The sequence below is a fragment of the Martes martes genome (assembly GCF_963455335.1).
Source record: "Martes martes genome assembly, chromosome: 12".
Classification (NCBI taxonomy): domain Eukaryota; kingdom Metazoa; phylum Chordata; class Mammalia; order Carnivora; family Mustelidae; genus Martes; species Martes martes.
The window spans coordinates 27,654,338-27,676,594 of NC_137900.1; the positions used below are offsets into that span (position 1 = coordinate 27,654,338).

The 22,257-nt window shown below is 47.2% G+C and overlaps 1 protein-coding gene across 2 annotated transcripts in view; it reads right to left on the minus strand.

Moving 5' to 3' along the window:
* The window catches only part of GOLM1 (golgi membrane protein 1), a 57,810-nt gene extending 43,320 nt beyond the window's left edge, over nt 1–14,490 (minus strand). The window contains exons 1-3 of one of the 2 annotated variants that reach the window (XM_080819947.1): nt 14,340–14,490; nt 3,254–3,401; nt 1,064–1,243 (exon numbers count right to left, since the gene is read on the minus strand). In XM_080819947.1, coding sequence (XP_080676073.1) covers nt 1,064–1,243; nt 3,254–3,382 — 309 coding nt within the window. In that variant the 5' untranslated portion in view covers nt 3,383–3,401; nt 14,340–14,490. The remainder of the gene's footprint in view (nt 1–1,063; nt 1,244–3,253; nt 3,402–14,339) is intronic. The other variant, XM_080819946.1, reaches the window with a different exon arrangement.
* Nucleotides 14,491–22,257: the final 7,767 nt, after the last annotated feature.

Genomic DNA, 22,257 nt, shown 5'->3' on the forward strand with positions numbered 1-22,257 from the left:
GCGGCCAGACACGGTCTCTGCACGTCCTACAAAGCCCAGACGAAAATGCTGCCAACTTTGCTCCTGGAGAATAAACTCTACTTTTTCCCAGAAACAAGCTTGAAGGGGATCTGTCTGTGTACACACTGTGAGCCATGTCTACGTCCTACTGCAGTCAGTTATGGGGGATTGAAGGAGTATAAATAGTGTCACCCGCAAAGCGAAGAAACATTAGGAAGCACTTCACTATAAAATGGGAGCCATTTGCAGAGAAGAACTACACCTGTGTGAACACGGTACAGTACCCTGCAAATGAAGAGAGCATTTTTCTAAATCAAAACCACGTGAACGATCACCTTCCACGCGTCAAAATGGCTAAGACCAAAGAGACGAGAACTAAAGGTGCTGCTGAGGATGTGGACAGACGGGAGCCCTCGGCGCGGCCGGTGGGAAGGCGCACGGGTGCCGCCGCGATGGAATGTGGGATGGAGCTTCCTCAGAAAAGTAAAAGTGGAACGACCGTATGATCTAGCAATTCCACTTCTGGGTCTTTACCTGAACAGAAACACGGCTCTGAATGGATACATGTACCCCACGTGCCCTGCAGCGTTATTCACAACAGCCGAGGGACGGGAGCAGCCCAAGTGTCCACCGACAGATGAACGGATAAAGTGTGAACACACACACACATACACAGGAATACTACGCAGTCACAAAAAAGCAGGAAGTCTTGCCATCTGTGACAGCACAGACGGACTTGGAGGGCATTACACTAAGTGAAATAAATCTGAGAAGGGCAACCACGCCATATGATTTCACATCCATGTGGAAAGGCTCACGGATGGAGAGCAATCCAGTGGTCTGGGGGTCGGGAAGTGCAGGGGAAGGGGATGAAGAGGGACAAATGTGCAGGCCTAAAGAAGACAGGGATGCAAAGACCAACGCAGGGAACCGCTGGCACGTGACCCGCTCCCCCTCATCACAGGAATGCCCTCACCACCACTCCTCCTCCCAGCCGAAGAACTCAGCGGTGTCCCAACTGGCATCTGGAACAGAACTAAGGGGGGAACAGAGCAGGTCTTGCCTTTTCGTCCTGGTAGATCTTGTTGACGCTCTCCAGCTGCGAGTCGTGGCTGGACTGGATCCGGTCGAGCTGCTCCCGCTGCTTTTCCAGCTCCCCCTGGAACTCGTTCTTCTTCAGCTCCACCGCGCCTCTCTCTGCAGCCGCCCTGCGGACCCGGCCCTCCAGCTCCAGAATCCGGGTCTAGGAGGACAGCACAGAACATGAGGGGAAACCCCAAGCTGTCCCTGCAGACCTGGCCGCTGGAAGGCGCTCCCTCTGAGAAGCCGGCTCCGGGGCCCAGAGCCAGCAGCAAGCCGTTTGCTGGAGGTGTGCTCCCAGGCCCCGTGGGCAGTGCTGCCAGGCCCTCCTGGGTCCCCTCCCCAGCCCACACTCCCCAGTTCCCATTCCACTCCTCCTTCCTAACCAGGCAGCAGCCTGGGGCCAGACACATTCTCTGCATGTCCTGCAAAGCCCAGATGGAATTTCTGCCAACTCTGCTCCTGGAGAATAAATTCTTCCCCCAAAAAATGTTCCTGAAGGGGTTCTGTTAAGAACAATCTTGGAGGGGCGCCTGGGTGGCTCAGTGGGTTAAGCCACAGCCTTCAGCTCAGGTCATGGTCTCAGAGTCCTGGGATCGAGCCCTGCATCGGGCTCTCTGCTCAGCGGGGAGCCTGCTTCCCCCCTCTCTCTCTGCCTGCCTCTCTGCCTGCTTGTGATCTCTCTCTCTGTGTGTCAAATAAATAAAATCTTAAAAAAAAAAAAAAGGACAATCTTGGAAATCAACAGTACAGAAGCTATAATTTTTCCCAGAGAAACCGTTATTACAAATAGAGGAAGTCACTTCTCTGGGCTTCTTGGGCGCCCCAGCGTATCTCCCAGGAGGAAATCCCACCACGTCCCTCCCGGGGAGTCTGAGGCCTGAAGGAGGGAAATACATGAAGTGCCTCCGGCTTCCCCAGGTGCTCAAATATTTAGTTCCCTTTCCCTCCCGCTGACAGAGCACTCAACCCTTCGGCAGACAAAACCTCTCAGAACAGATTCAGTTCTCTAACTCGGGACCTCAAGCCCACATCTGCCCAGAGACCAGCTCCCACGGAAGTTCCCAGGAAAGCGCAGCTGCCTGGGGCCGGCTGGGACGGGGGCAGGGTTTCAGGGCTGAGTATCCCTGCTCCTGGTGTACTGCCCCTCTCTGTGTCAGGATCTACATGCCCGGGGAATGGGGGAGATGAAGTCCCAAGGTCGCAGAGTTTGTTTTGTGTCCTAGAGCAGAGCATGTAAATAACGCCCTGTTAAAGAAAAATCACTCAGACACTTGTGAAAACTGGAAGGAAGACTTCCTTCAAGGCTCCCGCAACAGGGGTCTGTTCAGGAGGGGAGAGAACCGGCTCCACTCTGAACCCAGCTGAGGCAGCTAAGGGTTTGCAGCCAACAGCAGAGTGAGGGGCCAGTGGGGGGAAGTGTCAAGAGGGGACCTCAATGGCAGGGAGATTTCTTGCTAAAAGCAGGCAAAGGGCTCAGACATCAGCAAGAGGGAGGAGGTGCCTGATCAGATATTGGGGGGTGGAGAGGACTTAGCCAGATTCTTGGCTAAGTGGGCTGGGCAGGCTAAAGGCGGGATGGCAGAGTGGTGGGGAAAGCCAAGACGGAGGCCTAGAGAAGAGGGGTCAGAGGTGCCGGAGTGAAGTCTGCTCAAGGAGAGTCCCTGTCCCAGCTCAGCACTGTCTGACCCGCAATACTCAACCATAAATGGGAAAGCTAAAATTACCGTTCTTGAGTGAGGACTTGAACAACTGGCACCTGTAGAAACACACTTCCCACACCGTTACCCAAATATACTTCCAACACCACTCTGAGATCTGGTGTGGACTGGAGGACCCAACGGCTGTCGGGGTGACGAAGCAAGCAGCCTTCCCAGAACCAGCCCCAGGGGATCCATGAAAAACCCTTCACTCACAGGCCAAGCAGAGAGGGACGTTCTGGGAGCCATCCTAAGTCACAGAGAGGTTCTCTCCTACCCAAGTGCGTAGTGGGTGTGGAGAGTCTGGCCTGGGCGGGGTGTGGGGATGTGGGGAGCCCCAACCTCGAGATATAGAGTGCACAAGCCGCTGAGCGGGATGCCTTAGGGAGCGGTGGACACCAGGGCCCTGGGACTCCACCACCCAGTGACCTTAAACATGGGAAGACGCTCATACACACGGACGAGCCAGGCACCTGGAGATCGACGCTCCGGGAGCTGGCGATCCAGTAGTTGAAGCCCAGGACAATGATGCAGGCCACCAGGGCGGCCAGCACGAGGGGCGGCGACTTCATGCTCCGGCGCCCGTTTCCCAATCCCATCATCTCAAAGGCTGGGGCGAATCTGCCAAACAAAACAAGCAAAGAAGCCTTTGTGCTCGCAGTGCCGCCCCTGGGAGCGGACCACGTCCATCCCCACCGCCAGCAGGAAGGCGTCTGTGCCTCCAAATGTGAACCTGCGGGAAAGAGAAGACCACCAGCAGGCCGGCCCCCCAGGACAGGCTGCTGGGAGGGAGCACAGCCCTGGGAACCCACCGCCTGCAGGGAATGTCTCCTGCACATCAGTTTCCTCTTCTGTAAAATGGTGTTAAGTGCCTTCCCCATCCTCCCCACCCCCTTCTCCCCGCCGCCTCCAGGACAGGTTAAGAAGGAATCAATTCTGTGAACAGCAACAGCAAATGTTAGATGCTTCCACATCACTTTAGGGGGAAAAAAAACATTTCTCACTGCTCCCCAAAGAGGCCTTTTTGATCAAGTCCTAACAAGGGAAGGCTTTTCACCTTGGAGAGAATTACTAAAGACACCCAAATAAAGGTTTGTTGTGCAAAGCCAGAAAGCACCCCAAAGGAGTGTGGATGCCCACTGAGGAAGTCACAGCCAGCGTGGACCCCCCACTCACACACAGACACAGGGTGCTGCCGGCAGGTGGGCGGTGCGGGCCCAGGTTTCCTCTAAACGCTTGCTGCTCTCCCCGCACGGGCCATCCACGTTAGCTAGAGAGCTGCAGAGAGCATCACCTCTGCAGAGAAAGCCAGACACAGCTTACAAAAGGGAGGTGACCAAGTTTGTTCATGGACTTCAACCCAAGACCAGTCTGCCTGGATACCAACCCCAGAACCAAGCACAAGGAAAGCCGACCTTCCCAGGAGGCGGATAAAACAGGCCTTATCAGAGGAACGGTGGCAGGCACCATAAAGGGCATCTCTGTGAATAGGGCCTCTTTTATGCCAGGTGTGGCCCACAGTGGAGGAAAGACCTCCCAGGGACTCAACCTCCAGGTTAAAGTTCATTCGAGCAGGAACAGAGCAGAGTCCACAGGACCAGTTTTCCCCCTCAGGTGTTCCTGGTTAGGCGCGTCACTGGGAGATGGCTTCCATAATAATCAGGTACTAGTGTGGATGTCTAAATGGGGTAAATGAGCGCTGTCTGGAATCACCTGAAATAAAGGGCCATCAGAATTCCGAAGCACAGAACTGACCTCAGCTTCCTTCGCAAGCTGCTGGTCTTTCAGGGTGAGAGAGGGGAAAAAACTTTAAAAATCCACTATCAGTGGAAATCAGCAAGCCCCATACATATTAAAGGAGAGTAATGCTCAGAAATACTAAACTTCTAGAAAATTCTGTATATCTGCGGATACATGTTCTGTATATACGTCTCCACTGCCTTATATCTGATTTTGATCACAAAACAAGTCTTTTTTACTCTTTTCATATGTCAGAAAGTATATATAAAACTACAAACACAACTGCGGAGAAAAGCTGCACAGTAAAGTGTGAAATTTGAAGCCTCCCTAACGGCGGCATCCCCCTATTCCAGCGGCTCTCGACCCTCACAGGACCCCAGCATCACCTGTGATGGGGGCGTGGGCCCCACTCCTCCACTTCCAGTTCAATGGCTGTAGAAAAGGGCCAGGTATTGGCAGTTCTCAGTGTCCCCAGGTGATTCTAATATGCAGCGAGTCTTCTAGAGGTTTCTTGATGCTTATACAAGCATCAACATACATGTTTTTAAATCCAAACAAGAGCATTCACACTGTTTTGTAAATGTCAGGAGTCACTTAATCATACTTCTTTTTTTTATTTTTTTTTAAAGATTTTATTTATTTTTTATTCAACAGGCAGAGATCACAAGTAGGCAGAGAAGCACAGAGAGAGAGAGAGGAGGGAGCAGGCTCCCTGCTGAGCAGAGAGCCCGATGCGGGGCTCCATCCCAGGACCCTGGGATCATGACCCGAGCTGAAAACAGAGGCTTAACCCACTGAGCCACCCAGGCGCCCACTTAATCATACTTCTTATCACACTTTTCCTCGTGGCAAATTATAGCTTGCTCTTTTCTTCGGAAGTTCTGGAGGGGGCTCCACTGTGTGCCAGCATTTATTTAACCAGTCTCCTACAGAGGGCAATTCGGCTTATTTCCAACCACGCTGCCACGAACACCCTTGACATCCAAACCTGTGTTTGCAAACTTCTATCCAGGTGTGCGAGCCCTTACACACAACTTTGAAACCCCAAATGCTCTAAAAGCATTTTGGATAACTAAACAAGGGAACGGTGAGTGACGGACATACAGGAACCTTCTGCACTGTTTGCAACTCGTTCATAAATCCAAACCAACTAAAAAATTGATAGATCTTACTCGATTGGCTTTCAAAGCACTTCCAATAATTTACCCTCTCTCTACTAGTATGAGAACTGTTTTCTCAAACAGTAACACCAAAATAAAACTTTTTAGTGTTTGGCAATCCCATCAGTAATGATATTTTAAAATACATCTCTTGGGGCACACAGCTGGCTCAGTTCGTATAGCATGTAACTCTTGATACTGGGATGCTGAGTTTGAGCCCCATGTGGGGCATAGAGCCTACTTTAAAAAAAATTTCTTTAGTTATGAACATAAATGAGCACCTTTTCATTTACTGGCCATTTGTTCATTTGGTGAAATGCCTTTTTATATTCTCTGCCTATTTTTAACCTTGGGTGTTCATCTTGTTGATTTGTAAGAGCTCTTTGTATGTTAAAGATAAACAAATCTTTGGTCTTTCTTGGCAATGCTCTTTCATGGCAATAGCTTTTATTCTCAATTTTTCGTTTGTTCTTTGAAATTTTTTGCCCATGGTTTTTGGTTATCCGTGGTGTTTTTAATACACTCTAATCTTGCCAATATTTTTTTATTGTGTCTGGATTTTGTTTGTACTTAGGAAGACATTTCTACTCTAGGTTTAGAAATACAAATTTGCCCATCTCTCCTCTCAACATACCTATGGTCTCATATATTTAAATCTTTCATCCACTTGGAATTCCCTTTTGATGTTAAGAATAAAAAATACAAAAAAAAATGAAGTTTTGGTTTTATGTATGTGCATGTGTGTAATGGCTAGCCAGTTCCGTCAGCACTCTTTATGGAAAAATCTATTTTTACCTAGGGCTTTGAAAGCCTATCTTTGTCTATACTTAATTCCCTAGCAATATACTTCTGGGTGGGGGGGGGGGGTCCTTTTATGACCTTTTATTTTAGTCCAGCAGATATAAGTCAATGGATGGGTATACTACAAGTCTGAAGAGAGTAAAAACTCAATTCTCACTTCAAGGGAAGTATTTAGGTGATCATTCAAAATGCTCCTTTCTTGAGCCAGCCAATGAAAATGTAGTGAACAGCTATGATTAGACAGGTGCCGTGCTGGTACCAAGCAGCTCAGGGCAGTGTTAAGAGAACAAACTCTGGGACCTACTGGCCAGTGTCGGACCCTAGTTCCACCTCTTAGGAACCACAAGACCTATCTGAGCATCACTTCCTCCTCCTAAGGATACCTGAGAATTAAAAGAGTTAAGATATGAAAAGTGCTTAGAACCACATCTGGCACATAGTAACTGCTCAATAAATTTCAACTTATTATTATTATTATTAGACATGGAAAGATGAATAAGAAATCATTTCTAGATCTAGTGTTTTCCCCATTTTATAAAGAAAAGGTGATGAATGTTGCTCTTCTACCGCCTTTCTACTTTATGGGAACCAGCCTTAAGCTTAGTCCTACGGACTCTGCTCTCAGTGCAGCAGCAGTAACTGCCATCCCCTGGGGCTGACTCCCTGCCACGGCACTGGGACGTCCCAGATAGAACCACAGTATGACAAAGAGGGGTTCCAGGAAGCCAAACATGATTCTGGTCTCGGAAGCCCCTCACTATGGCCCAGCCCTTGGCTGGCCAGGAAGGTATGCAGCTGCCTGGAGGGTACAGTTAGGGGAGCTCGGGGCTCCCAATGGACACAGGGCTGGCCAGCTAAGAAGGTGAGCAGGAGGAAGGGAGGCCAGCACCGAGCCTCTGGGCGGCAAGGTGCTGCAGCACTGACTTCCAGAACTGTAGAAACACCTGCAGCTGAGGGTACCTGGGTGGCTCGGTTGGTTGGGCGACGGCCTTTGGCTCGGGTCATGATCCTGGAGTCCCAGGATCGGGTACCACATCGGGCTCCCTGCTTGGCGGGGAGTCTGCTTCTCCCTCTGACCTCTTCCCTCTCATGCTCTCTTTCTCTCTCATTCTCTCTCTTTCAAATAAATAAATAAAATCTTTAAAAAAACAAAAAACAAAAAAACACCTGCAGCTGAAAACAAAAGGCCAGACACAGGTAGAAAATGAAGACTAGGGTAGTAACTCAGAGCCAGAGCTTACAGGTGTCAGATACCATGAAGGCTCTCCTGCCCCCACCTTAGTTCTATGGACCTAGGGGGTGATGCAGGAGACATACTGCATCAGGTGTACTAATATTCATTATAACTGAGGCTCCAGAATGTGTTTGGTCTCATATTTGATTGTCAGTATCTGACATACCGAAATATGATTAACTCAAATCAGCTAAACTCTGTGAAACCCCAGGTTTCCCTGGAGAAAAAGGAAGTGGATGTTTCTGCATTAAAAGTGTCTTGGTAAATTGGAAATGTGAAGAAACTGCACAGTCCTTCCTACTGGCTTAATTAAAAATAATTCAACCTGGGGAACCTGGGTGGCTCAGTGGGTTAAGCTTCTGCCTTTGGCTCAGGTCATGATCTCAGGGTCCTGGGATGGAGGCCCGCATCAGGCTTTCTGCTCAGCAGGGAGCCTGCTTCCTCCTCTCTCTCTCTCTGCCTGCCTCTCTGCCTGCTTTTGATCTCTCTCTCTCTCTCTGGGTCAAAAAAATAAAAGAAAATAATTCAACCTAGTGGTTAAAATTATTATTTGCATGTTAGACAAAAAAATTTTTGTAAAAGAAGAGAAACCTCTAAGTACTTTAAAAAAAAAAAAAGAAAGAAAAGAAAAAGCACCTGAAAATGAGCAACCTGTCAAATATACTGGCTCCTTGAACCTGCTAAATACTTTTATTTTTTCTCATTTCCTTATTTCTATGTAGGTTTTTTTGGTTTTTGCTTTTTTGGTTTTGTTTTGTTTTAAGAGAGCCAGAGAGAGCACTCAAGCAGGAGCAGGATAGGCAGAGGGAGAGAGAGAATCTTTTTTTTTTTTTTTAAAGATTTCATTTATTTATTTGAGAGAGAGCATAAGTAGGAGGTAGGGCAGAGGGAGAAGCAGACTCCCCACTGAGCAACGAGCACTGACACCTGGGATCATGACCCGAGTGGAAGGCAAGTGCTTCACCGACCAAGCCACCAAGGCGCCCTGGAGAGACAGAATCTTAACCAGGTTCTACACTCAGCGCAGAACCTGACGTGGGGCTCAATCTCGTGACCCTGAGATCATGACCTGAGCTGAAATCAAGAGCACAACCAATGGAGGCAACCACATGCCCAAGAATTTATTTTTAAGTAATCTCTACACCCAACGTGGGGCTCGAACTTACAACCCTAAGATCAAGAGTCACACGCTCTACAGCCTGGGGGCCCCTCCCCATAGAGGTCTTTAGTCACACAGGCAAATACTGTACACGAGAGCAATCGAATCAGAACAGCATGTTACACCAACGTGACCCCTGTAGAAACAATACAGCTGCTCTAGCGGGAGAGTCACACCTTTCTTCCTTCTCAGAGGAAACGGCCTCACCTGGACCTCGGAGAGTCTGAGCAGGAAGTCCACAAGGCCCTCTGCAGTGAGCAAACAGGCCTGAGAACGCCCTGTTCCGCACAGGTGAAGGATTCGGTCACCAACATTTTTGAGTGTTTAAAAATATTCTGCCATGCCCCAAGAATGTCCCCAAGCCAGGAGTCAGCATACCAGGCCCACAGGCCCTCAGAGGCCCGTTTCATAAACACAGCCACAGCTGTTTTCTGGCCACGCAGCAGAGCTGATCCAAAGCTACTTGTGGGGTTATTATTCGGACTCAGCGGGTCAAAATACTAATTATCTGGTCCCTTAGAGAACTTTATCCACTCCTGCTCTAAACCATGAGGGTTGAATGACCAGGTCCACAGCATTCTCCTTAAATTGCTCTAAAAGCTTACCCGGAAGTGCAGAAAATCTCCTCTCACTCCCCCAATCCCCAATTATAAACATCATGTTTCCCCAACTCTGGAGGCTGACAGTTTATAAATGAAAAAACCTCAACATGGTGATCACTGTTAATAACACTGTACTGTGTATCTCAAAGCTGCGAAGAGTACCTCTTACAAGTTCTCACCGCAAGGAAAAAATGTTGTAACTGTGGTGACAGACGTTAACCAGATTTATTGTGCTCATCATTTTGCAACACATGCCAATACTGAATCGTTATGTTGTACACCTTAGACTAGCACATATCCCTTATACCTCAAACTTTTTTGGAAGAGAAAACTTTTAAAGTTCATGTGCATGACAGGGCCCCTGAGTGGCTCAGTTTGGCCTCTGCCTTCGGATCAGGTCATGATCCTGGGGTCCTAGGACTGAGTCCAACACTGGGATTCCTGCTCAGCAGGGAGTCTGCTTGTCCCTCTCCCTCTGCCGCTCCCCCACCCCTCCAGCCCTACTCAGGCTTGCTCTCTCCCTAACCCACTCTCCCCTCCCCCGACCTTTCAAATAAATAGGTTTTAAAAATTCATGTGCACGTTTAGTATTATGTAGTGGAAATACCAAAGAGCGAGATGGACAAGTGAAAATGAATGAGAGGAACCAAATTCTTCTTTTTTTTAAAGATTTTATTTATTTATTTGACAGAGAGAGCGCACACAAGTAGGCAGAGCGGCAGGCAGAGGGAGAGAGACAAACAGACTCTCCACTGAGCAGGGAGCCCGATATGGGGCTCGATCCCAGGACCCCAGAATCATGACCTGAGCCGAAGGCAGCCACTTAACCGACTGAGCCACCCAGGCGTCCCAAGAGTAACCAAATTTTATCGTGTTTTTTCCAACACTTGAAATTTTCTGAAGAAAGGCCACCTCCCATGAGGATGCCAAGACTACATCTTGGCAGGAACTCCCGAATTTTCCTCCAGTTCAAGAGTTGGCAAACTGCAGCCCAAAGGCTGAATCCTGCCAGCCACCTGTTTCTGTACACTGCCCATAAGCCTAGTTTTCAGTTTGTTTTGTTTTTAAAGATTTTATTTATTTACTTGACAGAGAGAGACACAGCAAGAGAAGGAACAGAAGCTGGGAGAGCGGGAGAGGGAGAAGCAGGCTTCCCGCGGAGCAGGGAGGCCGATGCGGGGTTCCATCCCAGCACCCTGGGATCATGACCAGAGCCAAAGGCAGACACTTAACAACTGAGCCACCCAGGCACCCCAAGTTTTCAGTTTTTAAGGGTTGAAAAAATCAAAAGAATAGTTCACATGTGAACAGCACATGAAATTAAAATTTGGACGTCCATAAATAAAGTTTTATTAGGACACAATGACTCTTCATTTATGCCTTGTCTGTGGCTGTCAGACTGTAAGAACTGAGTCCACCAACAGAGCACTGCATCCCAGAGGGCAAAGAAGATGCTCCACTGGGCGAGGGAAGAAAATCCTGGAGTTACATTAATTTGTATCCAAAAATGTGAGAGTCACTACGTTTCAGTAATTTAACTATCAGATAAAAATAACTTGCAAGTACATACATATACTAATTATATTATTTTATACTACATTACATTATGCTAATTCTATTATACTACCATAAAATAAATACTGACAGTGGTAATAAGAGTAGAAACTGACTCCGCATTTTAAGTCTCTCTGTTGAAGGTCACAAGTCACCACCCTCTGAGGGGCCTGAGGAACTCCTCTGACTTGGTTCGGCACTGAGCACAGTGAGGTGGGTGGACAAATTATAACTACACTAATCCTTACAGAGACTACAAAGCTTTACCATTCATATAAAAGGCACGAATTGAATTTACTCTGATAAATGTAAGCATGGGCAAACACAAACCCACCGCTGGGAAGGCACAGGTTTTTCATGCAGTTCTGCATTAGCCATGCCACAAAGTAAAACCTATGGTGATACAATCAGATCTGACAAGAAACGAGTGAAAAATACTTACAATTCAAGGAGTGTCTGAAAGAGGGGTCTACCCCCACTGTCACTAAGCATGAATCCAGCCCTGAGAGCATCCTGGGCCTTGAGATATGAGACAGTAACAACAGCACATGCACTTAATTGATACATTTGCAACATACAGGCCAGGGCTAAACATTTGTTTAATTAAGATAACTGATACGTAACACTGAATTAATTTTAAGTTTTTTCTTTTTATTTATTATTTATTTTTAAAGATTTTATTTATTTGACAGATGGTGAGAGAGGAAACACAAGCAGGAGGAGTGTGAGGAGAAGCAGGCTCCCCGCTGAGCAGAGAACCTGATAAGGGGCTGATCCCAGGACCCCAGGATCGTGACTTGAGCCGAAGGCAGATGCTTAATGACTGAGCCACCCAGGCACCCCAAGGTTTTGTTTTTTGAAGTAATGATAAAGATCAAAAAAGTTTGGAAACCACAGCAAACTACCATCTGTATCAACATGATCAGATTATATAGTACTCTTACGTATCTTTTCCTCCTGTCAGGCATTAATTAATCTTCAAAATCTTAGCTAGGGGAAGTTCTATTAAAGTTCTTATAAAAATAAGATCAAAATATTATAACAATCAGAGAAGGCATGATCTTTTTTTTTTTTCTGGAAGTGTAGGAAATTACTGTGTGAAACAAAGTAGCCTCCCTGGGAACCTGGTAAGCATTTCTGAAACTTCAAGCCAAGTTTTCTCATGTAATGTCATCAGTAACTGGAAAAGTCTAGAAAAGAAAATGACCACAACCTAAGAATGTTCTTTGCTAAAGGAAGCGGGAAGCAGGCAAATGAAATACCACTCACACTTTTCAAAGGTGAGACAAAACATATCAAGACCATTCTTCCTACTTTTGTGGGTGTGTGCACGCACGCACGCACGCACATGCGCGCACACACACACACACCCCCCCAAACCAAAACAAAAAACTAAGTCTTTGTTTTAGCTTTTTTTTTTTTTTAAACAACAACCAAAAAAGAAGTGTTTCTTTTTTCCTTATCCAAATGAGGGATGTTACTTCTCACCTTAGGTCATTAAAAAGGTAACAGAACAATACAACCACATTAAAACCAGGGCATGGGGCCTCCCATTCCTCATCTGGGCCTCCTGCCCTCCCTTTCCTGGGGCTGGCCTTCTCTGGAGGCCAGGCCACCTTCAAGCTCCCCTTCATTAAGGTACCAGCCAGGGGGCTGTGCTTCCCCAGGCTCTGCCCTTTCTACCCTTTGCGCTTCAGATGCAGAAAGCCTGTCTGCACATTCATAGGATTTTCAATAAGGTCAGCAGTTTCCTCCCTGCTGGGGGGAAGGTGGCCACACAAACCCCTAGGCCAAACACAGTCAACCATCCCCACTTCTGTTTCCGCCCCACCCCTCAAAAAATAACATAAAACAAAATCTTTTCATCCCCCATCAATAACTAGGCCCATGGCCAGCAATTTGAAAGGAGACGGCATCCTTTGCTCCAGCAGCAACGTCATCCATATCTGTTACCCCGGGGCACTCCCAACTACTCCTTCCTCTCACTCTTGGTCCTTCATTTTTTAACAAAACTGATGGGGGAAAAATGTGATAACCTCTCCATAGGAGAACAAAATACATCTGGAAGAGCTGATTGTTTTCTTTAAACATCTTCAGAATTCAATGTCTTTTTGACCACCGATACCTTAAAAATTGAGTTCTGGCCCAGGGACAGAAATCTTACTAAATCACTGCTTTCTATTCACAAATAAAATTATTCTTCCCGTGCATGAGCTTACCTTAATCTTCTATAACATAAGCAGGAGAGGCCAGAATGCCCTAGGAGACCCACAAGGACCAGTCAGCCTAGAGACTCCACTGCTCCCCGGTCTCATGCTCCAAAAATTTCAGAAATACTAAAACTGCCTAAATTTGAGTCAGTCTGATGGCTATAAGCCAAACAGAGTCACTCGAAAGCTGTTAAATATTTCATCAGACTGTGGGACATCTTAATAATCCTACCCCTAGGAATGTCCCTCAACATTGGCGGAATTTCGAGCTTATGGCCTTGGAGACCCCAAACCAGACAAAGGAAATCTCAGACCCACAAAAGCCACACAAGTTTGGTTAGACAAATCTGGAAAACGGCTCTCTGAAAATGACCAGCAACATCATGGCATTCCCAATACAATGGTCCTTAAATTCCGCTAAAAAGAACATCCATCAAAGTAGGTATTTTCTTACTTTACCTAAAAAAGAAAAAATCATTACAAACATCAAACACGGTGTGAAACCGAAACGGTATATAAAGTCAGGGGACTGTTTTTACAGCAGAGCAGAAGTTCTGTGGATGCCCCCACGCAGTCATGGGTGGGAAACACAGGAAGGACGGAACCTGGAGCATCCCAGAGACCGGCTCCGGATGCTGCGGCGGCTCGAGACCCAGGGACCAGGCGCCCAGCTCGCGGTCACCCGCCGGGACGCGACCGCTGCCAACGTGGGCGCCCGAGCGCCAGGACGGGAGGTGAGGGCGCGCGGCGGCCACCCGCTCTCCCCCGGCGCCCGTCACGCCCGCGGGACCGGCACTAGTGCGACTTCGGGCTGCACGCTTCCGACTTCGGATGCCGACGCGCGTGACACAGCGGAGAACAAAAAAGAAAGGCCCCGCACGCCCCAGACCGGCCTCCGCCGGGGCAGAGAGCCCTCGCACAGCCCCTCGCGGCGGCCGGGGACCTGGGGGCGGAGGCGGCCCCGGCGCGAAGGCTCCGGCCCCGCGCGGGTTCCGGTGACAGGCTGCGGCCAGGGCGAGGGCCCCGGGCCGGGAAGGACGGGGAGAGGGAAGGCGGCCAGGGCGGCCCGGGAGCCCGGGCACGCGTGCCGCGCACTCACCTCCTGCCGCGGCTCCGGCGCCCCTCAGCGCTGCCCGCCCGGCTCCCGGAACGCCCGCTGCTCTCCCGCCGCCGCCGGACTCGCGCCCTCGCCCGCTCCGCGCCGTGCGCCCCGAACCGCCGCGTCTCCGGCCTCCGCAGCGGCGAGTCCCCGCCCCCGGACCGCGCCGGCGGCGTGGGGAGGAGGCGGCGCCGCGAGCGCGGGGCGGCGAGGCCGGGGGCGCGCCCGGACGCCGGCCCCACGGTGCGCGCGCCCCAGCCCGCGATCGCCCCTCCGCTCCGGCCCGGGCGCCGGTGTCGCGCCCCCCTCCGCGACCGCCGCGCCCCCCTCCGCGACCGCCGCCCCCACCCCCGCCCCACGCGGCTCCGAAGCAGCAGGGGAGCGGGCCCCGAGCGTCCTAAGGACGTGCAAGGATGGGAAGCGGCGGCGCGGAGCGAAGGGAGCTGGAGGAGCGACGACCACCTCACCCCCAACCCAGGCCTGAGGGAATTTTCTGGAATGTAGGGCCGACTCCATTCAGCGCCACCCACCTTGCCACACTCGCGTCTCCTTCAGTGGTCCCGGCCCAAACCACCCGGAGGAAAAGGGGCCAAGGGATAACAGGGATTTAGGGGGTCTAGCCTCGCAGATTTGTCTTTTTATCTTCCACCAATCCGTCCCAGTTCCTGGTCTCCCCACGACGGTTATCCCTCAAGCTTTAATTTTTCGGCCTGTGGCCCTCCGGACTCCTTGTGGGTAAGATGAAGATTCCCGGACGCTGCGCTAGTACTCTCGGAGGACGAGGCTCGGGAGTCTGAATTTTAAACAGCGCTCGGAGCGCACGTTTGTTCGAGAAGCCCCGCTAGGCCACGCCTCCCTGAGAAGATGCCACAAAACGAATAATCTGCTGGATACCCATTCTAGAAAATTCTAAAACAATGGTTCTTAACCCTGAAAGCACTGGCCAGACGTTAAATATATAAATATAGATAGATATAAGAGAGAGATATCTCTCTCTCTATATATACATCTATATATCTGGGAGCTTTTAGAGTATTTGGATGCCAGGGTCCCACCTCCAGAGTTCTGAGCCCAAACATGGGTAGTTTTGTTTGCTATAAAGCTTGCCAGATAATTATAACATATGGTCAGCACTAAGAATAAATTCCAGGTTTCTCTCTTTTCCAGCCTACCTAGCTCTGTCTTCTGGAAAAGGAACCTCTTCCTGTCACCCTTCCCAGATCACAATCTCACACACACACACACACAAAACAACTATAGCAACAAACAACACAAGTAAATACACAAACTCCTAAGGGAATGCTCACAGCCAAAATGGTTTTTAACCAGAGCAAAGACTCACCTTGAGAAAGGCCACCAAGATTCCTTACTACCACTTGAGCATGGTCTCAAATTCAGGAAAAGGATCCTTTATGAGCCCAAAACCTCCTAACTGAATTTAAGTAATAGAGTAATAGTCTATAGCCCAAAATGATATTTTTGTGACCTGTTGTTAGACCATTGTCCTGCTGGACCAAGACTGCAAAAGCCAGGGGTGCGTTGGACATCCGCCTTGGCCTTTCAGATGACTTGTATCACTCCTTTCTAATTTTCTACTGACTATAAGAGACTACAGTCAGGATTTTTGGATAGGTACAGTAATTTGCTCCTTCTGGCTTCCCTAGTTATGTTCTGCCTTCTTAGGCTGGTGGGCCATAACTTGTACATCATTTGCCTCTAAGTAAGTTTCCATTGTGTTCCTCATTTATCTATAACTAGTGACTAAGCTAGTGATTTTCCCCCCAGTTTTATTGAGAAATAGTTGACCTACCTCTCTGTGTAAGTTTAAGGTGTCCAGCATGATGGTTTGATTTATAGATATTGTAAAATGATTACCACAGTAGGTTCAGCTAACTTCCAGCTTCTCATATAGTACAATTGTGTTGTTTTTGTTTTCCATTTTCTTTTCAGTGTTCCGAAATTCATTGTTTATGCACCACATGCAGTGCTCCATGCAATACCTGCTCTCCTTAATACCCACCACCAGGCTCGCCCAACCCCCCACCCCCCTCCCTTCCAAAATGCTCAGTTTGTTTCTCAGAGTCCACAGTCTCTCTTGGTTCATCTCCCCACCCCACCCCACCACCGATTTCCCCCAGCTCACTTCCCCTCTCCATCTCCCAATGTCCTCCATGTTATTCCTTACGCTCCACAAGTAAGTGAAACCATATGATAATTGACTCTCTCTGCTTGACTTATGTCAGTCAGCATAATCTCCTCCAGTCCCGTCCACGTTGATACGAAAGTTGGGTATTCATCGTTTCTGATGGAGGCACAATACTCCATTGTATATATGGACTATAGTACAATTGTTAAAAAAGAAGAAAAAAGGAAGAAAAAATTTCTTGTGATGAGAACGCTTATGATTTACTCTGCTAAGCACTTTCTATAAATCATACAGCTGTGTTAACACTAGGATCACGTTGTATGTCACAACCCTTGGTACCTATTTATCTTATAACTGCAAATCTGTACCTTTTGACACTTCTCCGATTCCCCCCTCCTTGCCCAACCACCTCTGGTGACCTCAAGTCTGATCTTCTTTCCCTAAGATTTTTTTTTTAAGACTCCGTATATAAGTGAAATCATACAGTACTTGTCTTTGACTTATTTCACTTAGCATAATGCCCTCAAGGCCTATCTGTGTTGTCATAAATGGTAGGATTTTCTTTTTATGGGTGAATAATATTCCACTATGTGTGTGTGTATGTGTAAATATGCACACATACCACATGCCTATCCATGCATCCATTGATGGACACTTAAGTTGTTTCCATGTTTTGGCTATTATAATGCTGCTGTGAATATGGGGGTATATATATCTTTTTTAGTTAATGTTTTGTTTCTTTTGAATAAATACCCATAAGTGGAATTAAAAAATTAAAATTTTTTTTTTAATTTTTGAGGCTCTTCCATATTGTTTACCATAGTTAAACCCGTGATTCTTTTTTTTTCTTCTTAAGTAGGCTCCACACCCAGTGTAGAGATGACAGTGGGGCTTGAACTCAGTGAATATCAAGAGTTGGATGCTTAACCGACTGAACCACCCAGGAGCCCCCAGCCCTTAATTCTTTTTTTTTTTTAAATTTAAATTCATTTAACAAACATAAAGTACATACTTAGTTTCAGATGTAGTGTTCAATAATTTATCCATTGCATATAACACCCAGTGCTCATCACATCACTTGCCTTCCTTAATGCCCTCCTTAACACCCCCTTCCCCTCCATCATCCCTCAGATGAGAGTCTCTCATAGTTTTCCTACCTCTCTGATGACTTCCCATTCAGTTTTCCCTCCCTTCCCCTATGATCCTCTGCACTGTTTCTTATTTTCCGCATATGAGTGAAGCCATATGATAATTGTCTTTCTCTGATTGACTTATTTCACTCAGCATAACACCCCCCCCCGTTCCATCCACATTGATGTAAATGTCAAGTATTCATCCTTTCTGATGGCTGAGTAATAGTCCATTGTATATACGAACCATATCTTCTTTATCCATTCATCTGCTGGTGGACACCTTGGCTCTTTCCACAGTTTGGCTATTGTGGACATTGCTGCTATGAACACTGGAGTGCAGGTGCCCCTTGGGATCACTACATTTGTATCTTTGGGGTAAATATACCTAGCAGTGCGATTTCCCAGCCCATGATTCTTAAACATTTATGAAACAGGCCCACATGTCTAGGTGTTAGGGCAGTTGTTTGAATCAATACATCTTTGCTGAGGGGGAAGGAGTCCTTTTCAAGTTTCATGAGATTCCTTATGATGAAATTTGGTATTAAAAAAAAAAAGACTTATTTTATTTATTTATTTTAGAAAAAGAGTGCTTGAGCTGGGGTGAAAAGCAGAGAGAGAAAGAATCTCAAGCAGACTCCCCGCTGAGCACAGAGCCCAATGGGGGGCTCTATCCTAAGACTCTGAGATCATGACCTGAGCTGACACTAATAGTCAGTGACTCAACTGACTGAGCCACCCAGACACCCTGAAATTTGGCATTGAAAAGATGCAGATATACATATAGGACTTGCATGCTATAAAGTCCTCTGATTTCTTCAAGGCCTCTCACCCAAAATATTTAAACTAATCAATCGCCAGCCCTAAAAATTCGGCTGGGCAGATTCTGATTAACTGACGTGCAAGGGGCTGTGGTGGCTGGTTGGAGTGGGCATCCGTGTTTTGTCTGTTCAACATCCTTTCCCATCACTTCTCGGCCTTTTGTCTAAGGTCAAGTGTAGCAACCTTTCCCTCACTTGCTAGTAACACACTGTTTTCGTACAGGAATCTCCTCCCATCTCCAAGGGATACAGCCTTGGTAGATTGTCAGTCAAAGCAATGTTCTCTCCAGCTCAAGGGATGGGCCTTATATAAGTTTCCTATTTGCTGCTCTAACAAATCATTCAACTTAAACCAACACAAATTTAATATCTTAAAGCTCACCAAGGCGTCAGCAGGGCCGCATTCCTCTCTGGAGGCTCTAGAGAAATCCCTTTCTTGCCTTTTCCAGGTGCTAAATTCTCCCTGCCTTCCTGGGCTTGTGACCCCCTCCCTCCACCTTCAAAACCAGCAATCTCATAGTTAGTAACATCTTTCTAATCCTGCTTCCACAGTCACATCTGTCAGATCCAGTTGGAAAGTTTTCCTCACTTCTTAGAATCCTTGTGGTTGATTATACTGGTCTGACCCAAATAATGCAAGATAATCTTTCCACCTCAAGGCCCTTAACTTAATCACATCTGTAAAAAGTCCCTTTTGCGTGTAAGGTCACATTAACAGACTCCTGGGATGAACATAAGGACATCTTAGGGGGGCCCATTATTCTGTCTACCAGAGACCCCTAAACTTAGCCAGTCCATTGCACTCTGTTCCTGGAATGAACAAAGTGATGATTTGAGGTCTGAAAAATATTGAAATACACTTATCTCAATGATAGCACCCTTCTTTCTCAGCACATAATTCTGTAGGGCTGGTTTCTGTGCATTCCCAAAGCCCAACTCTTTTATCTACTCCTTAATTTTTAGACTTTGCCAGTAGCCCAGAATTTGCTGGAACTAAACGTAACAGTAGAACATCAGTGCGAAATCAATTAGAGCTCTTGGTTGCAAACAACAGGAACAGCCTCCATTAATCGTAAGGAAAAGGGGAATTAATTGGATAAATGCCAGGGTGTCACAGAATCAATGGTGAGAATCAGTGAAATCATATTGATTGATTTTCAATCAACTTGGAAAACCTGGATGCTGCAGAAAGCTAGGGAGCAGAAGACACTGCAAAAGTGACACAGCAGAAAGCGTGTGTAGTCTGCGTGTCGCACTCCTGCATCTTTAAGAAATAGGACCCCCCGGGGCACCTGGGTGGCTCAGTGGGTTAAGCCTCTGCCTTTGGCTCAGGTCATGATCTCAGGGTCCTGGGATCGAGTCCCGCATCAGGCTCTCTGCTCAGCGGGAGCCTGCTTCCCCCTCTCTCTCTCTCTGCCTGTCTCTCTGCCTCCTTGTGATCTCTGTCTATCAAATAAATAAAATCTTTAAAAAAAAAAAAAAGAAATAGGACCCAAGTGACCCCATGTCCTTGTAACACTTGCTCAAGATACATAGTACCCAGAGGGGGCTTCAAGTTGGAGGAATTGATTCTGAGCCTATCCCCCCAGGCTAACAGGGACAACTCATCTGGTTTCTGCTGCAGGCTGCTACTAATTCTCATTCTCTACTAATTCTCATCAAGGCTACACCAAGGCTACATGCCAATCTCTCCAAGGAAGGAGACTGAGATGCCTATAAAAAGAGATAGAATGCTGGCAGGCAAAAAAAGTAGCAAATGTCCCCCACAAATGTCCAAAGAAATTCAAAGGGCAAGGAGGAGGCAGAAATCATATCTATTTAGGAAAATCAGGAGAAACTATATAGAAAGTGGATGTAGAACAGGGGCTATCCTACAGAAATGGAATTAAGGCACATATGTAATTTTATTATTTTTATTTTTTTTTACTTACGCAATCTCTATACCAAATGTGGGGTTTGAACTCATGATCCCAAGATCAAGCGTTGCATGCCCTTCTGACTGAACCAATCAAGCACCCCATAACATATATAATTTTAAATTTTCTAGTAGCTGCATTAAAAAAATAAGAAGAAAAACAAGTGAAAATAATTTAAAAACACCTTATCTAACCCACTATATCCAATATGTTATCATTTAAACACATAATTCATAAAACATTGATGAGACATTTTACAGATAATTAAGTATTTAATGGAAAAATTTATACTGCTCCAGTTTTTTTTTTTTAATTTAAATTAAATTAAAAATCCAGTTCTTGGGGCCCCTGGTGGCTCAGCCAGTTAAGTAGCTGACTCTTGGTTTCCACTCAGGTCATGATCTCAGGGTCATGAGATCGAGGTTTATACAGAGCTTGTGCTCAGCATGGAGTCTGCTTGAGATTCTCTCCCTCTGTCCCTTCCCCCATTCATGCTTGCTCTGTCTGTCTCTCTCTCTCTCAAATAAAATCTTTAAAAAAAATTCAGTTCTTCCTTGGCACCAGCCACATTTCAAGTTCTCAAAAGCCACATGTGGTTAATGGCTACCATACTGGAGAGCCCAGATCTAGAAGGATGGTGTATCAGCGTGGGTCCAATCAGGAGAGAGAAAACACAGTAATTTGAACAGGGGATGTTTAATATTTAATAAAGTCATAAGTATAGCAGGGTATTGGACTAACAAGGGTTTGGCTGGTAAGATGCAAAGAGAACTCTAAACAATGTAGGAATGGTGGATACATGAGGCAGCCAGTACACCCTTAGGGCTGAGATAGATCATCCAAGTATCCAAGTAAGAGCTCTCCATCTACCCACCTACCCAAGAACAAGGAGACCAAGATCTCACTGGAGAGAGCATGGCTATAGTTCCTTGAATGGCAGAGAAACTTCTACTGGCTGTGGTGCCAGTAGAAGTTGGTGGAAATCTGTCCTCTGGAACTTTCCAGAAATCACCTTCTGCTGTTGGTTGCCCCTGGCTGCCCTTCACTGCAGAACCTCGACACCAAGGAAGCCATGTGTGCTGTGGGAACCAGAAGCATGGATATTTTTATAAAGACAGAAACATGAAGAACTACTCCAGCACGATGACAGACAAAGGAGGAAAAAACATGACACAGAACAAGGGGATTAGTTGGGACTGGGGAACCACCGTAGGTGGGAGGGTAAGATAGAAGCGCAGCCCTGTTGCCCAGGGTTCATGAGTAAACCTCAGACTGAACAAAATTCCATACAGCATCATAATCTTCCCCAAATACCAGTCAGGTCACATCACCCCTCTCTCCAAAAACTGCTAGTGGTTTTTCCTTGCCAATACAGAATCACAGCTGTCTATCTGTCTGGGTTTCCTCAAGTCATGTCAGGCCACTACTCTGTGCTCCCCAGAGCCTGGCTTTGCTCGGCTATTCTGCCTGGAATCTCCCCTTTCCCTCCCCTTTCTCGCAATTCAGCTCAAAAGCCCCAGTCATCAAAGCCAACCCTAGCACCCACCACATTCTGCCCAACAAAGAGTGCGAAGTTCCCAAAGGAAGGGGAAGCTCAGTATCCTCCCCAACACTTGCACGGATACATAATTCAGACTGGACTGGAGCTCCTGCGGGGGGCACAGTGGAGACGGTTTCCAAATACTAAATAGTTGTAATCAGTGGAAGGGAACAGAATAGACGGTTCTCGTCACAGACATCTTGCTACGCTCGCTTTCCAGAATGCTCTTTTCCCTTCTTCAGTTACCAGCACCACCATGTTTTCGAGTCACCCCTCACTGACTTTCCAATCCTCAGTGACTGAAGTGACCTGAATGGTGACCCCCCAAAAGGTATTTCCATGTCCTAATCCCCGAACCTGCCCTT